We start from the raw sequence: 18,284 nt of genomic DNA, 5'->3' as shown, positions 1-18,284 counted from the left end.
AGTTGCATGATTAATATTGTGAACTAATAGTGCCAAAACAAACGTGATTTGACTAGCCAACACATACATTTTGCTGAGTTTAAAAATCAACTGGTACTAATTAGTGCAATCTTATGATGCGCCTCTTTAAATGGAGTCTTCCTCAGTAAAATCTGCAGTATACTCCAGCCTAGTGAGCATTTCATGACTGGTGACAAACCTAAGATTAGATTCCCTACAGTGTTGAAGTAGGCCCTTCAGCCCAACAAGTCCACACTGGCCCTCCAAACAGTAACACGCCCAGACCCATTTCCCTCTGACTAATGCGCCTAACACTACAGGCTAGAATTGAACCCATGTCCCTAGTGCTGTGAGGCAGCCGTGATAGCCACTATGCCAACCATAACATCAAAACTCATCTGATTTTCCATTTTGGAAAGCAGTCATGCACAGTTTTTCTGACTTTTTTTGAAAAAAGTATTACAGAATAGTGTAGTCACAAACAGTTGACAGAGAAGCAAAGGTGGAAGAATATAGCACTCACGTAGACGAAAAGCCCATTTCACCCAATAAACCTCACTAATACCTAAACATAATTAATTGTTCTACAGCACATTGCAGCAGCTCCTACATGTCTCATTACACATTAAAATTACTCATACAATTATAACCAAAGGTTCTTATCGTATAATGGTAGTGCCCCTACCTCTGAGACAGAGGTGTCCAGGTTCAAGTCCCATTTTTTTAGCAAAAGTGTATAATAATCTATCTGAACAGATCAATTAAAAATATTTACAACTAAAATCAACATAATGGCACATGCAATTATTCCAATTTGTAAACAGAATGAGGTAAATTTTCATGTTTAAATGCTGATTTGTTAAATATTATTATAAATTTTCATGTTTAACAGTCAGGTTCTATAATCTGATCCAAGAATAATGAAGTGGCCCATCACCTCTTCTGGTGATCCAAATTGGGAGTTTCGCTAATTTAATTTTGGATGCATACATTTCATAATTAAGAATATAAAAATCAGATTAAATTAATTCTTAACTGACTCACAATTAATGTCAATTCAGACTGCATCATTCTCAGCCACACCTAACATCGGAGCAGAACCTTGTCGGGGTCTGAATGACGTGTTATGGTGAACAATTTGGTAACATTATGCAAGACGTCCAGCGAAGCCTTCTCAATGGTGGGAGCAAATCATTGCATTTTTTAGCTAAGTTCCAGAAATTGAAATAAGGTTCACAAAGACAGTGGCGAGAAATCTCACTTTCTGAGCTAGTACCCACTGCAAGGAAACTAGACATTGTTTTAAAGAAGTTCAGCCCAATGAGTCAGAGACCACAAATGAGGATCAGGTGAACTTGGCGAGTGGTTTATTAAACAAAGCAATATCGCAGAAGAGAAATTGACCAGACTGACACAGAATTGATCCTCTGCATAGGTGGACAAAATGCTCTTCCCCGAGCAGAAAGTACTGTTCCTCCTGCGAGCAAAATTTTCCGGGGTCTCTCAGCCTGCCTCTTTGTTTATTGCAGTAGCAGTTTCAATGAAATTGAGCTGTCCTTAAGGCTATTAGGACCGCAGTGCAAATCAGGGCTGGGAGCTTTACTGTGAAGGTTGTTTGGGAAGTGTATTCTCTGGTCTGGGAATAGCTTGACCATGTCTGGTTTCTTCGTTAGCCTGTTTGGCTAACACTAGGGCATTGTGGGTGAGTTCTGTATGTGTTGGCAGTTTGATTTCTGTGTTTTGCAGGCCTGCTTATATGGTCATGCTGTAGGTGGGCAGGGTAGCAGATCTTTCTCCCACACATTGACAATTCTCAACTTGGAAATCACCTGGCAACTCCAGCTTGCCAATTGCTTCAAAGGATCACCGTGTTGGACACCAAGCACCAACATCAGATGGCTCACAACGTGGATACCAATCACAGGCATTCCACTTTCATAGACAATGGCATCCCACATATGTCAAAGATGCATGGCATATCTCTGTTCCACTTATGGTATGCTTTTGTTATTCAATGCTGCAACTCAGGATTGAATAGCAACTATCATTGTAGTACTCAAACACTAGGAATAAGCAACCAGCTCAGAGACAGGACCATACTGCATCTCTGGGCTGTTTGCTTCCTCTCTCAGTCCCTACCTTAAAACTCTCAGCATCCCTGCTGCCTTGTTTTCCTGCCAGAGACACGATTTTCAGAATTGGTGTGTTGCCATATCTTTTTGCATAGATACAAAACCAAGATGCTTGTCAAAGGTGTCAGCAGTCCTCAATCAAGGAAAGGGTGATAACTTTCAAAGTGCAGCCTCCAGTATAAGTTCAGGGACTTGGTCCAGCCATGCAGGACAGTCAGAATCAGATCCTCTCTGTATAAAGAGCGAGCCAAATTTAGGGCAGCCCAACATCTGTCTTGACACTTTCTGCCTTGTTGGGGGCTGATTTCCTCCTAGGATGAGAAGGGGTGGGGTCTGTTGGGGAGTGGGAGTAGGTCTTCCTCGTAGAATCATGAAGATGCACAACACAGTATCAGACTCTTCAGTCCAACTCGCCCATGCCAACCAAATATCCTCAATTAATATAGTCCCATTTATCAGCATTTGGCTCCCATCCCTTCCTCTTCATATGTCCATCCAGATATCTTTAAATGTTGTAATTATACCAGCCTCTATCACTTCCTCTGACAGCTCATTCATTACACATACCATCCCCTGCGTGAAAAGGTTCTCCCTTAGGTCCCTTTTAAATCTTTCGCATCTCACTGTAAATCCTCTGGGGAAAACAGCCCCAGCCTATTCAGCCTCTCCCTGTAGCTCAAACCCTGCAACACTGGCAACATCCTTATAAATCCTTTACAAACCTTTTCAAGTTTCACAACATCCTTCCTATAGGAGGGAAACGAGAATTGCATAGAATATTCCAAAAGTGGCCTAACTTGTGTCGGGTACAGCTGCAACATGACCTCCCAACTCCTATACTCAATGTTCTGGCCAATAAAGGAAAGCATACTGAACATCTTCTTCTTGTCTACCTGTACTCCATGTCTCTTTGTTCAGTAACAGTCCCGAGGATCTTAACATTAAATGTATTAATTGATGAAAAGTCAGCACCACAACCATAACTGTCGGTACAGGTAGGGAAGTATCCTGACCAAATGAGCAGGCAGTACAGAAGGTATGCAGGGTTAAAGATGGTGTGAGTGACAGCAAATGAGGGAAGATATTGCAGGCATTGGTGAGGGTGCTAGAACATGAGTCTGAGCAAGTGATGGGTACTTTAGCAAATATAACGTGAGTGATTTAGAGGTGCCAGTGTTGGACTGGGGTGTACAAAGTTAAAAAACCACAGAAGACCAGGTTATAGTTCGACAGGTTTATTTGAAGCATTAGCTTTCAGAGTGTTGCACTTTCATCAAGTGGTTTAGTGTGCGGTATTCAAGAGGAAGTGGTAGTACAGATACACAAGCCTTTATCCGAAACCCTTGGGCCAGCTGGATTTTCAGAACTTGGAATTTTTCCAATTTTCGAATATGAGTTTCACAATGAAGTAAGAAGTCTTACTGAACAGCAGGCACACCTGTAAGTACAAGGACTGAGACAAAATTGATGCCTGCCAGTGCTGGGCCACACCACCACATCACATCTGAGTGACATGGGTTGAGCGGGTGTGGAGTTGGTTTAACTCTTTGCACACCAAACAACATTGTTATGGAGAAATAAACCACACAAGAAACTTCGGATTTCAGAGCTTTTCGGATAAAGGATTTGTATCTGTACTTACACTGGTGAAGATAAACTTCTTCCCACATTACTGCACTGACGCAGGCAGCAACCTTGGACCAAGCTGGCATAGTCTGATTGAAAAAGTGTGGCACTGGAAAATCACAGCAGGTCAGACATCTGAGGAGCAGGAGAGTCAACATTTCAGGCATAAACCCTTCAGCAGGAATGTTTGGGGGTGGGGGGTGCACATTAGGGAGTCCCTCGTTAGGTCCATGTCAGTTTTACACCTCCTTTCCCTCACCTCCATCCACGGCCCCAAAAGGCCTTTCCACATCCAGTAGAGATTTTCCTGCACTTCCACACACATCATCTCCTACGTCTGTTGCTTTCAAAGTGGTCTCCTTTACATTGGGGAGACAGGACACCAACTTGCGGCATGTGTCAGAGAACATCTCCAGGACACACACACCCAACAACCCCACCTCCCTGCGGCCAACCACATCAACTCCCCCTCCCACTTTGCCAAGGGCATCCACAGTGAAATCCAAGCCACCCGACGCCCGGAGGAAGAATGCCTCATCTTCCGCCTCGGGTCCTTCCAGCCACATGGCATCAATGTCAATTTCTTGAGTTTCCCCTTCTCCTCTCCCCCCACTAATCCCAGATCCAACCCTCCAACTCAGCACCGCCACTTGAGCTGTCCTACCTGTCGCATCTTCCTTCCCATCTATCTGCTCCACTCTCCTCTCCGACCTATCACCATCACCCCCGCCATCTACTTATTGCCTTCTAAGCTACCTTTCCCCCGGCCCCATTTATCTCACAGCCCCCTTGGAACCACCACCCAGCACCCCACTTTTCTGATGAAGGCCTTAAGGCTGAAGCGTCAACTCTCCCCCTTGGATGCTGCCTGACCTGCTGTGCTTTTCCAGCATCACACTTTTTGACTTTGATTTCCAGCATCTGCAGCCCTCACTTTCTCCTGGCATAGTCTAATGTTGTGCCCTCCTCTAGTGATCCTAACCAGCAGGATGTCCTGCGTTTGCACAAACCTGCACAGCAGGATATCCCAGGTTACTTGTTGTAAAGTAATTTTTCCCTTTATCAATTTTCCCTTCTCTGCCACGTCTGGGGTAAATATCAGGATCTGAGCGAGGCATCTCTGAACTGACAGCATTTGACCTGGGCAGAATATCTTTTCAAAGGTAGTGTTCGTGCCAAAGATCCTGTTCCAGTTCACAATATACCACCAGTGGTGACTTGTTCCAGGTATGGAGAATGATAGAATGGGGCAAGAGGCGCACCAGAGGGGTAGACTAGGTAGTCACGGAAACAAACTTGCTAGGTCTCACAGAGAAACCAGTCATGAAACTTGACAAAAATGTCATTGCCGAAAAGCCTTTAAGATTCAGCCATTGTTTACAGATATGTGGCCGTAAACTTCAAGTTCTAGTTTTATACTACCATAAATTCTACAGCTTTAGATTTGCTTCCTTTGTGTATCTGTAATGATGACAAAAGCAATTGTACTGCCAGACTTCAAATATCTTGTTGCTGGCTTGCTTGAAGGTGGTTAATAAGTACTAACAAACGACTTGCACTACTTTGACAGTTGACAATTCTCCATTGGAATGTGGGTATCACTTGTTAGGCCAGCATTTATTGCCTCATCTTAAATCAGCCTGAATACACTGTGGTGAGCTGCCATTTGAACTGCTGCAGTTTATGCGGTTGGGGACACACTAACATGTTAAGCAGCATTCCAGAGTACTGACCAAGGAAAAATAACAGAAGATGAATATAGTTCCACGTCAGGACGAGGCAACTTTCCGGTGATGGAGTTCCCGTGGACCTGCAATCGTTGCCCTTCTAGATTTGGCTTGTGATGCAAAATAACATATAATGCAGTTTTGATTCCCATATCAACATGTTACCACGATGCTCATCTTCTCAACCTCTGCCTAAAATGTGGCGACCCTCTGTGTAAATGCACTACCAGACATATGTAATTATAGATCAGATCTGTATGACCATGACTTTACATTCTATAGGTGGTCAAGGCATTGGTAGAAAGATGAGCCTTGCTGAGTTATTATATGGTATGCACTGATATTACTGCGCCTCATTAGTGGAGACGGTGGATGTTGAAGTTGTTAGATGGAGTGCCAGTCAACTGTATTTTTGCCCTGAATAACATGAAGCTTCTCTAAGCTCACTTGAGTTGCAACTATCCAGGAAAGTACTTACTATTGAATTCAGAGCCTCTGATTAAATATTGTGGTTAAAGAACCAAACAGCTGGTCCAGTTTAGTTTCTGATCTGTGGTAATCACATGCAGTGATGCTAATGCCTTTAAATATGATTATGTCCTAGTATTGATACAGTAATAATTGGGCAGGATTCATTTGCCCTGCAGTTTTAGAATATCATTTCTGGACAATTTTCCACATTGTCAAGCATCTACAAGAGTTCTAACTATACTGTACCATCTTATCTAGGCTCAAGTTCTGCAGCACAAAACTTTTACTTTTACCAAAAAGTTGTCAGGGCTCATGGCTTTTGTAGCAGCCAGTACCTTAAAGCATGAGTGAATCGCATTAGGTAAACACTGGAATCTGCACTTTTTGGGATCTCAAGAAGTGGAGATAGACTGTTCGGCACTTCGCCTTGGGCTCCATCAATCAAAATAGGGATTCTTGTGGAGCTTCTCTCATTCAGTAATGACTAGTGATGCGCATGACAGGATTACAGATTTTACACCCAAGAGACAAATAAATATATTGGCAGTGAGATCAATAGCTTTACAAAACAGTATGTTTGGCATGCAAGTAGTCCCACATTGTACCATCACAAGATTGGCACCTTTCAGGTATGCTTTGTGCTCCTCCTGACATACTCTTCATTGAAATGGGTTGAATCTTGGTGACAGTGGCAGGGCGTGGGATATGCTAGGTGACAATGTTAGAGATAGTCAGTAGCAAGTTGCAATTGACTAATCACCCACACCACCACATAGACGCCCAGTACTGAATTGCTCGACTTGTTCTAAATCTGTCCCATACAGCAGTGGTAGTAGCAAACAATGAATGTGAAGACAGGATTTACTGTCCATAAAGACCATGCGATAGGTGCACGTGATACAGTAAAGGACAGATATCTAAAGGTAGATTGAGGACAAGGTCAAGTCCTGGTCATGGTTAAAAACCCAGCCCACTAGAGCAGTTTGCTCACCTGGTCAGCAGTGGTACAACCTAGCCACTTTTGATTTTTAAAAAAACCAAGTTTGTATTGAAGTACAATGATGAATGGTTCCGAAATTTTCAATTTGCAAATCTGTTGTTCAGCCAGCAATTGAGCCAATTTAAACTAGTGCTTGTATCTAAATAGATTCTCTGTACTGCAAAAGCTTACTTTGTCAAGTAATTTTTAAAGTTGCAACTTTTAATTCGAATCCCCTCTCCTGCTCCTCAGAATGGCTCATAACAACCTTTCTTAAACTCTTAATGCCACCCCAACTTCAAAAATTAATGCAGATCAAGATAGGAGATAATGCAAGACTGTTTGAATTTGTATGAGGATAATGCTGCATTCCATGTTCAGCACCTGACAATTAGCACATTTTTGAAGTGCAGTTCATGAAAACATCCACTCCCACATAACTAGTACTGCTGAATGCTATTAAACAAAAATATTGCTCACCCCACTATTGTGACATACTGCTACCCTTTCCTCTTCCCTATCCCTCCCCACATCCACGAAAATGACTGTTTGGAAGAGTTAAACCTTGCATTTCAAAATGAAAAAACACAACACCACTTAACAATGAAAGGCCAATCAGCCTGCATTTATTACAAACAAAAATCCATTGAAACAGGCATGAGAATTCTCCCTGTACTAGTCTGCAAGTTCTCTCAAAACTAACAAGTCAAATATACATACTGTATAGATTCAATTACACTCCACCCCACTTCAACTTCCATTTTGTCAACATGACAGTATTTCAGCTGCAGTGTATTGGTATGGCAGCAGCTGCTCAAGGTGACAATTTGACATATCCTCCCCTGTGTTGACCAACAGATGAATGAATCTAACTATAGGCAGGCCATTTGCGTAGCAGCCACTTACTGGTTTCAGGTTACCAGCCAACACGAGAGGGAATGTTAATCAGGTGGGAAACAAGCTAACTACCATGCATCAGCTCTTCCCTCAAATAACATTTCAGGCTGTCCATCAAAGTGGTATTGAATAAATCTAAACCAACATCAGTTAGGTAATCACCTCTACCAATAAAAAGACCTTGACGCTTGACATCAAAAGGGTGTTCTATGAATTTTTGGCCCTTATATTCCATGTATTGTTTTAACACCCCATTTATAGTTCTCCTATCATTCTCAAGTGGAGCACCAGGCTCAAAAGCCCAATGGGGTCGTGGGAGCAATTCTGAACAAACCAATATAGTCTTTGGTAACAGGAATTTCAGTGCTTCTAGCACTTCTTTTGCCATGTATATTATGTCACTAGCCTGGATGTAGCCTATGTCATTATCTCCCAAATGAATGACCAGGTACTTTGGGGGCTGGTATCGTGCCAGATGATGCATTAATAGGTCATGGAGCTCGTGCCATCTCAGGTCAGGTGCGCTCAGCCAATGAATTGAAAAACCACGTTTATCAAGGCCAAGATTGATCCCATACGGTTTGGTCTCTGCTCTGTCACGTGCCTGGCTGATGATCACATGTCCTGCTATCCACACAGTATTCTGGGTGTCTGAAACATAAATAATACCCTGTTGAGCAATAAGGAATAAAAGTATGTACTACCCCACTGCTTTATCAGAAAAGGGATACTGGGCTTGTGCGTAATTTTATCATTGCTTTAGGTCATCAAGTGCAAGAGAGGTCATTATACTTGACAGGGCTTCTAACGATATATACGATCAACAAGTCTTTCAAACAAACAGGCTGAGTTGGTAATTGCTGTTGCTCAGATCATGAGCGGTCATTATTAATAGTAGCAATATAGCAGTGCCATTTAGTTTTTCTTCCTGCCCTTATCTGCGAACACTCCTCTTTGGTCAATCCTAAAACACACCAAAATAGAGTGTTAACATCACAGGCCTACGATTGAGGCTATAATTAAAGACAACCTCTCCAGTCTCTAACTTATTTGACTTTCTCTTTTCAAAATAATCACAAGGTGGAAAGCACTCTATTGCACTATCACTCAAGCTGAGAGTACCCATTTCTGCACAAATATGAATTTCTCAGTTATTATCTTAACCAAACTTGCCAGCCTTGCATTAATTTCTACATTGTACAAATGCACCTACAGAAATAAAATTGATGCAAATTGCAACCCCAAAGATTGAAAGTCTCAAAGCTTATTCCATACATACACTCTTACAAACACAGAAGACCATTGTCTTTTAGTACTAATGCACAAAATTATTGCAGAAATACCCAAGTACAGTTAAGACGACATTACCACTGGGCATATTTCTGCTATCATTACTAAAACTAAGAAAATAAGACACCACAACTGCTTTAATCCATTGTTTTCACTTGCTCCCTGTATCATTTTGTTTTGGAGAAGTGGGGGAAGAGAGACAGCACACTCGAGTGCGAACATGCACCCATTCTAATTTTTCATTATACAATTAGACTGAATGGACTGGTTAATTGGCAGTTTTTCTTTGTTGTGTGATGAATAAGAGAAATGTAGAGGCAGATAACAAAGAAAGAGCAACATTCAATGCTCAAGTGCGTCGGAGGACAATGACCTTCATCAATTAATAGGTGATGGACTATTAAGCCTTCACTGGTTATTGTGAATATTTCAAGTGTTCAGTAAGACCAGTGATATATAGGTTTACATCACTGATACACTGCTCGCTAGGCTGAACTTCTGCAGGGAGGGAGAACAATCGACAGTAGTCAGTACTTTGCAAACCACTTAAATGAAGAAACATCATGGAATTTAACACATAGGTAATGTAAAGAGACTGCCCACAGACAATCTTATTATACACTGCATACATAACCTGTCACAACTGTTAAAAAATAACTTCACAACTATTTGTTCAGAACCTTCAAATGTTTTGACAGGTATACAGATTCTACAAATCCATTTAAACTCTCTCCGCCACATTCTCAGTACATAACCTTCAGTTCAGCAATCTTCGTCTCCATTTTAAATTGCCAAGTATTAATCTAGATCCCCAACTTAACTACTTCATAGCTGGCCTCAAGTACATTGCTCCTAAGTTGATAGGCAACAGTCCATGAAACCCAAACCTTGTCAACTTTCATTACAATAATGCTGTCACACTCCACTGCCATTAATTTTAATTATTTCAGCAAAATCTCTTCTGAAAAGTTCTGAATTTTTATAACATTCTCCAGTGTCTCCAACATTAATTTCTGGTGCCACAATTCTCTTGCTGATCAACATTTAACTTTACATAATGTTTCTGTGCATTTCAACAATGTAAGAAGTTTGTCTTGAATCAAACAGCAGTGACTCCTGAAAGGTTGCCACTGGACTTCTGCCATCTTCCTTTGTCAGGTTTTGGACCTTTTGAGTTACCAGTACTTAACAACTACCTTCCCACCCAAAGTACGTACGTACGTACATACATACATATACAGACACACATACACATACATACACACACACAACCAACCAAGGGGAAAAAATGGAAGAGAAACCTTTATTCTTTACAAACCAGATGAAAGTAGTGACTCAAACATTGAACTACCAAGAAATATACAATAGCCACCATTCCACAACTGCAAATGGCACTGGCTACAAATTAGGCATGTAAAGCACTTGCTCATAGCTGGAGAATGTACAAAAAGAAAAGGGGATCACAAATATAACAGGAAAAAATAAAAACTTACAAAAGTCAATCTTACATGGCTATTATGACAATGGATAACTTGTCTGGCCTAGAATTTAGTTATAAAAGGAAAAAAAAAGGTGACAAAACATTAAAATATAAAAACTTGTTTAGTTAGATCTGCTATCCTGGATTTTAGTTACATCTTTAGAAATATCCATTTAAAAACACTGGATTCAGACTGCAGCATCATGCTTTAATTCTTTAATACACAGAATCATCTGGTTAACATTTCAATTTTTTTTATTTTAAAAGATCAATGTCAACATAAACCAAGTGATTACGATTAAGGCTTTGTTCATGAACAAATGTAGATCTTTTATATATACACACATATGCAAGATGAGACTGCTTTTATAAAACATTGCCAATTGCCTGGTTACTATAAAAACCGGACTTTTTCAACACTGGAACGAAACAGTAACCAGTTTTTAATGAAGCACTCTTTCAATAACTTACATTTGTTTATGAAACCTTAAACAGGAAGCCTTAAAGAGTTTCAGTGGATGTGCTGACTGCTCCTTGATAAGAGCATCTCCCTTACTTCCCCTTTACACCCAGGCTCAATAGTGGCGCTGGTAAGAAGCCATAGAAGCCTGGTTCATTGGCTGCCCAGAGCGTGGTACCTGGGTAGAGGCTTGGTTTACCAAGTGGGATAAAGACGGACCACTTTGAATCAGGGTATCCAATGCTTTCTGCACACTAGGGTTATCAAAGTTTATACCTGTTGCAACACCAGATCTCTGGGCTTGAGACAAAGCACTTGACTGATTTGGGGTTGGACCTCGAGGTTGCTGCTGGCCATAAAGACCTTGAGTTTGAGGCAGAGGCGAGCGAATAGCAGTGGCTCTCGGTGCAACTGCTTGACTCATTAAAGGTGGAAGTTGTGAATTAGGACCTGTCATGCGCTGCTGAGCTTGAGACAGATATGAAGAGTTATTGAGACCTAGCTGGCCTCCTCGGTTTTGAGGTTGGGTATTCAGTGCACTTCCATAGACTGGGCCCTGTGCCCCTGCAGTATTTGTATTTGAACCAGATGATCCACTGTTGAAGAGGCTTAGAATCTTGGCTTGCAATTCCTGCTGCTGTGCTGCCTGTGTGTCTTGTGGCCCTCCCTTTAAAGATGGAGCAGGTGGTAGCGATGGCTGTGCATCAAGTGGGTTCATTCCTACGGAACCCATGTTTGGTCTAGGCATGGGAGCTGGATTGTGAACAGATCCTGTCAAGAAAATTAGTAAAAAGACATCTTTATCACAAAAATCTCAACTTGCTTTAGATTAATGAAAACCAAAATAATCAGTATTTAATTATCTCTGAAGATTAGGTTTTGTTACTAATTGAATTAGATCAACTAAAGAGTCTGTTGTATTGTGGATAATGGAGTCTCTAACTACTCCCTATAAACTAACTTAACACTTAGTTCATAGCACGAACATTAGATATTGTAACTGAAAAGACAGTAATTCCTTATTTACTCATGAATATCAGTGCTGATATATCTTCCAAGCAAGCCATTTAATGACCAGGAATATTCATGATGAGGTTTTAAGAGGTAATCAGAGTACACAGTTCCTTCAAGGGATATACAATTATCCTTTTTTTGAGCCATTTTATTAACAAAGTTGATTAGATAACAGTTGGTCTAACTTACTACAGCATCCAAAACAAAATAATTCAATCATTATTTACTCTCTAAATAGCTAGTCACGGGACTTCCCATTACAAGTTACAAAACATTACCATGCAAGGAGTCTCCTCCTCGAAGTAATCGCTCCTTCTTTTCTCTCAGATATTCTATGATCTTGTCAATTTCTTCTACAGTAAGGTATCTTCCATCAGCAAGCAAATTCAACAAAGGCTGAATGCCAGGAGGATTTCCTCGCTCTTCCATAGCCCCTTGAGTAGGCTCCCTTTCCCGCCCTATTACTTCATCTGCCATTTTAGCTGCCTTTCTTGCAATCTCCTCTCGTTCCTTTTCACGTGTTTCCGCCTTATACCTCTCATAATTACGTGCAACTAAGATCATTGCATCAGCCATTGGCATGTTACGATGCTCTGGATATGAAAAAAAAGAGAATATCAATGAACACAAAATTACTGCAAGATTAATAACTGAAGTATGCAGATTAGTTTACCTGAAATAAAAGCAGTAATAATTTATGCTGTACTAAAGAGGAAACATCAGTTTCCGTTTCAACAGCAAAGAATGTTGGTAAGCTTTGCCTCATTTATTCATATCAAATTATATATTAGCTATTTTGTGCAATAATCACTGCATCAATTTCTCAATGCCTTCCCATTCTTAAACCAGATACAATTTACATGTACTGGCCACTGATCAAAGGAAGTCACCATTCTAGCATTTGCAAACACAATGGTTCCTGAAAAAATTGTAGTAAAAGTTACTAGTGAGCAAAAGAACTTTTACAATGCAGCCAGCTACGACAGATCAAAATGATTGCTGGTTTTATACAGGAACATTTTCCAAACAACTAACTCTATTGCCAATGTAAAACAAAATAGATAATCCACAAAGTCAGTTAACACTTGCCTTGCATTAGCCATGTGAATCCAAAAATGAACATCACTTCAAAAATCTTGAACCCCTTATCCCTATATTCTCAACCACAAGGGAGCAACTGAATAATGATGCATCTTTTACTGTAAAGGCCAACAGGTTTGGAATGGGTTTTGCCAAATAGAATGAGATCTTGGATCCTTGCCAGAAGCCCTAATATTGAATAAAGACTTGACAATTCAACATATTAGTTGTGGTTGAGTTGCAGGCAAACTAATCAGTGCTATGCCTCCACTGTGATGTTCAGGAAAAAAAAAAATTTTTAGCCAACAGCATCCTCACCACCACCCTAAAGACAAAAATAATTCTGGGAGAATAATGAAAGGATCATATCTATACTGAGAGCAAAACTCTTCAGTATTCTGCTGGCTGTCAAGAATGTACTCAGCATTGTTTAATTAAAACACCCTCAGTCAGATGAATACAAATTCCATATGGGAGCATGCGAGAGATTGGCACCTCCTGGATTACATCTTTGTCACCAACACTTGTTCAAATCAGAGAGACTTCTGTATCACTTGATTCACATCGGGGACTGAACATGTTGGTTGATCAGGTGTTGACGGGGCATTAGGTCAGAGATCAACATCCACAAAGTACCTACATACCGATCTTTCGCCTGGATTTTTTGGTTTTGCAATCTCTCAGGCCTAAACCAGCTTAACCAAAGAAACACATTCCACTTGCAGCTTATGCCCAATTTGGACATTCAATTCTAGGAAAGTGGGATCAAACAGAGCCATCTCTTACCTCACGGCTGTGCTCGGACTACTGGTGCTGGTATCAAAATGTCTGATACTAACAGCACTGAACCATGCAACTTCCTAAAACAAACACATGCAGCTTTAATTGTTTAACACAATACCCTAAAGTTGCATGCCAAGGCAGCAGCATTCCAAAAGCTCAAAGTTACAAACGCTTCAGGATAACATTAATGGATAGCCAGAATAATCCAACAATTTGCTGACCATTATGACTTCATCACAATCCAGCTACTGTTTCATAATATGACTGCAATCATCTTGAATAGGAGTCTTGAACTCCTCAAGCAGACATTTCAAAAACCAGCATGAGGTGCAACAGGGTCACTTCACAGCCCTGATGCTCTCTATAAGTGGTTATTCACCTCAAAAGATCAGATGCCCTCTGGAAAGAACATCGAACGCCTCCTGAATGAAAGTCTCAAACGTCATGGAGCTTTCATGCTAAAGATAACAGAACTTTAAGTGAACAAAAACTGCAGATGCTAGAATCCAAAGTAGACAAGCAGGTGGCTGGAAGAACACAGTAAACCAAGAAGCATTAGAAGTTGGAGAAATCAATGTTTCGAATGTAACCTTTCTTCAGGACTGGAGGTAGAGGTAGGGGGTAGCTGCAGATAAAGGGGGAGACTTGGTGATGGGGTGGGGTGGCACGAGGGCAGGACGAGGGGGGCGTGGGTCAAAAAGTAAGAGGGAGCAGATTACTGAGTTTGTGGACGTGACCTAGTTGGTCGTGTAGAGGTCCTCCACACATTAGGGAAAGGGTGGCTTTGAGCGGGGAAGGGATGGAGGAGAGGATCCTCCACATCACAGGGTTGAGTGGAGAATCCAAAGACAGAATTGCTTGTGGAGGCGTTGGAAGTATTGAACATTGAAGGAGGGTCAAAACTTAGATGGTTTAAAAAAAACTGAATGCCAGAGACACAAGTGATTTACAGTTTACAAGTCACTTCATCTCTTCAGTCCAGAATGCAAGAAATTCTATCTGGATTCCAATATTGCCAAACCAAAACTCAACCCACATCAGATAAAGTAAAAACTAAAAACCACTGCAAAGGTAAACACTGAATTAACTTAGAGGGCAATATTTACCTTGCGGTGTTCCAAACAGGATATTGACAGTACATGATCTGTGTATTTCATGTTGTTGAGTGATGACAATAGCAAATGCTGTGCCACCTCTGCTAACATCCTCAAGAGCTTGTGTAAGTGATACTTCAGTGTTGAGGAATATCAAGTCGACAACCATACCAAGGTCACGAACTTTTCGACCAACAGACTCTGCATATTCCCTGACCAAATAGAAAAAGTCAATCTCAGGGTCAAGGTAAATAACTGAACCTCTTTCGGAGAGTAATTTACAGAAATAAAACCATATTGAATGTAGTAGCTTTAAAATCTATTTGCTTCAGTATCTGCAGTTGAAAAGTAAAATGAACTTTCTGAAAAGAAAAGCCAGAGTTTCAGATGTAATTAGATGTGTAGCAATACTGAAAAGTGTCACTCTTTAAAAAAATGCATTTCCACCAATCAGTACCTTGGGAATTAGTCATAGCATTCATGACACTCGGTAGGAGAATACCATGTGTAGAGAATGAACAGTCTAATCAGACTCGTAACATTACTTCAGTTTCTGCCTTCACAGATACTGCCAGATGTGATTTTCTGCAAATTTTCACCAGCCCCAGTATTTTCCCTTTATTATGGCCATTGTCCATGTCCACAGCTCACTGAAGGTAGGTGGATAGATAGGTAAGATTACTTTTCTTAAAGGAGACGTATGGATGCTATTTCTTTTCAAAAAAAAAAAGCAGAACACAATTCAGGGATGTTACACTAGAAATAGTGTAGAACACTATTTAGGCCACAGTCAGAATTCTGCATACAACTCTGATCACTGAAGTACAAGGAGGATGCAACTGTACTAGGAGAGACTTAATATGTTGCCAGGACTTAAACATTTTAAAAAATTATTAGATAGGCCGGGATGGTTTTCTTCAGAACAGAGGCGGCGGGATGGAGATTTCGCTATACTATATAAAATGTTGAGAGAACTCAAAAGTGGTTAGGAGAACCTATTTCTTTGAAAGGAATCAGATCCAGTAAGTGGTAGATGGGGAAAAGGGGAGTAAAGAATTTTTTCATCCAGAAATTGAAGGGGGGAGTTGAAGCAGAATATTTGAAAGGACTGTTACGAAAATAAAAAAATCAAGCTTGCATCCTTCCATGTCCCAAATTTAGCTGGATATCACTTTGCTGTTGTTTGTGGAACGATGCAGCATTCAAAATAACTGTGAGGCTCACTTTTCTCGTAGAAGTACGGCTCAAAATATTTAAGTGGCTATTATTTGAGTGTGCATACACTCAAAAGGATACACAGGCTTACACAGACTACATAGACAAAAACTTATGACTCACTTTTGTTGTTTGTTAACAACAATTACGGAACAATCCACAGGTCTTTCTGCATCATAACGTCTCTGGATTTCATCATAATACTGCCGATATAGTTCTTCTCTACGACGCTCCCTTCTCATCGGATCTTCAAATGTGTTTTTTTTTCGCAGGTGAGTAGGGGGGAAAAAAAAGTCAAATTTTAAAAATTCATCTGACCTATACTGCTCATTGCAACTTAAAGCAATCTAAACGAAGCCCATGGGAGTTATCAGTTTGAATAGCAACAAATGGTTTTCATCCATTTACCCCAAAGATGGGCTTATAGACTTAAAAGAAATGTCCTGGCAGGGGTTGTTGATCAGACACCTCAGTGTTTAGGTTCATAACCTTGAAAGTGGAGTCACAGGTAGACAGCACAGTGAAGGCAGTGTTTGGTATGCTTGCCATTATTGGTTACTGCACGGAGTACAGGAGTTGGGAGGTCATGTTGTGGCTGTACACGATATCAGTTGGGCCACTTTCAGAATATTGTGTTCAAGAGACTGAACAGCATGCGATTACTTCCCCTGAAGAGAAGGCTAAGAGGCAACCTTACAGAGGTTTATAAAATCATGAGGGGCTTGGATATGGTGAATAGCCAAGGTCTTTTACCCAGGGTGGGGAGTCTAGAACTAGAGGACATAGGTTTAAGGTGAGAGAAAGATTTTAAAAGGTGGGGTAGCACATGTATGGAATAAGCTGCCAGAGTAAGTGGTGCAGGTTGATAAAAATACATTTAAAAGGCATCTGGGTAAGTATATGAATAGGATGGGTTGAGAAGTATAAAGGGCCAAATGCTGGCAAATGGGACTAGATTAATCTAGGATATCTGGTCAGCATGGACAAATTGCACCAAACAGTACATCTTATGTTGTTAGTAGAGGCGTAACTTGGTGCTTTCCAAACATCAGACTGACAAAATCCGGAGGGCGTAAAGGACTTAGCATTTGGTCTCTACTTCATTTGTGCATTCCTGCAGAAAGCATCTAGGTTTGGAACTCTGGACTAATCCTCACATCCATTCAGAAGTCCCAAAAACTAGCAAGTTGCCAATTAGCAGATGACCAGAACAGGACAGAAAGAGAGAAATTTTGTTGCACCTGAGACTCCAAGATCATTCTTTCTTCTCTCCATCCCTGCACTAACACTAGTGAGGTATGATGCTGTGCTGTTTTTGTGGAATGGGAGATTAATCAAAAGGTCATGGCGTCAAAAGTATTCTACCCATTGCAGTGAACCACGGAAGCAATCTCAAAGACAATGTACGAGTGCTAGCACAAAGCATGTTTCGTACAGAGATCTTGATTCCAAGAAAGTGATCCTTTCCCACCTGCATCCTTGCTTTTCCCATATAGACTCCGTGAATTAACACATCCAAACATTGTAATCTCCAAGCGTATGTAGCTTCTTTCAAGTTGCAACCTCAATTTATCAAGGTTATTTAGGATTGCTAATAGTGTCTATTTACAGGTACGAATTTGCAGAGGTTACACTTCTGTTTCTTTCAAATCACACAGATGATCATTAAATAATAACGCAGCATGGAGTCTTAACTCAAAAAAAAACTACAGCCAGTAAAGCCATTTTTTCCACAGCAATAGCTCTGCTACCAAAACTAGAACTTGTTGCCCAACTAAAAATGCCCTCAAGATGTTGCTCAACAGTCTTTGCAAACTTCTGCTGTTCAAATGGTGCATATACACTCAGACGGGCAGAACGGCAAAATTTTGGCTCTAATAGTAAAGAAACAGTGATTTAGCTCCAAATCATGATTCCAGACAGGAACATATGCAACATGCAGATGTGCCGTGGCATCCCAGTATCCTGTGCCCCAACATTCTAACCAATAGCAATTGCAGATTTGGAAGTTGCTTTTGGAGGAGGCTAAGGAAGAT

General features: G+C 40.8%; 1 protein-coding gene across 4 annotated transcripts in view; it reads right to left on the bottom strand.

The window, feature by feature from the left end:
* Positions 1-7,568: 7,568 nt before the first annotated feature.
* The window catches only part of LOC132822892 (nuclear receptor coactivator 5-like), a 36,408-nt gene continuing 25,692 nt past the window's right edge, over positions 7,569-18,284 (bottom strand). For all 4 annotated transcript variants that reach the window (XM_060836281.1, XM_060836282.1, XM_060836284.1 and 1 more), the window contains 5 exons: positions 16,372-16,495; positions 15,046-15,245; positions 12,355-12,669; positions 11,339-11,833; positions 7,569-8,483 (listed from right to left, as the gene is read on the bottom strand). In XM_060836281.1, the coding sequence (XP_060692264.1) occupies positions 7,897-8,483; positions 11,339-11,833; positions 12,355-12,669; positions 15,046-15,245; positions 16,372-16,495 (1,721 nt within the window). In that variant the 3' untranslated portion in view covers positions 7,569-7,896. The remainder of the gene's footprint in view (positions 8,484-11,338; positions 11,834-12,354; positions 12,670-15,045; positions 15,246-16,371; positions 16,496-18,284) is intronic.

The sequence above is a fragment of the Hemiscyllium ocellatum genome, chromosome 15 (assembly GCF_020745735.1).
Source record: "Hemiscyllium ocellatum isolate sHemOce1 chromosome 15, sHemOce1.pat.X.cur, whole genome shotgun sequence".
In the NCBI taxonomy this organism is placed as follows: domain Eukaryota; kingdom Metazoa; phylum Chordata; class Chondrichthyes; order Orectolobiformes; family Hemiscylliidae; genus Hemiscyllium; species Hemiscyllium ocellatum.
Note: the sequence above shows the minus strand (reverse complement) of the source record. Positions and strands in the feature narration are given on the sequence as shown.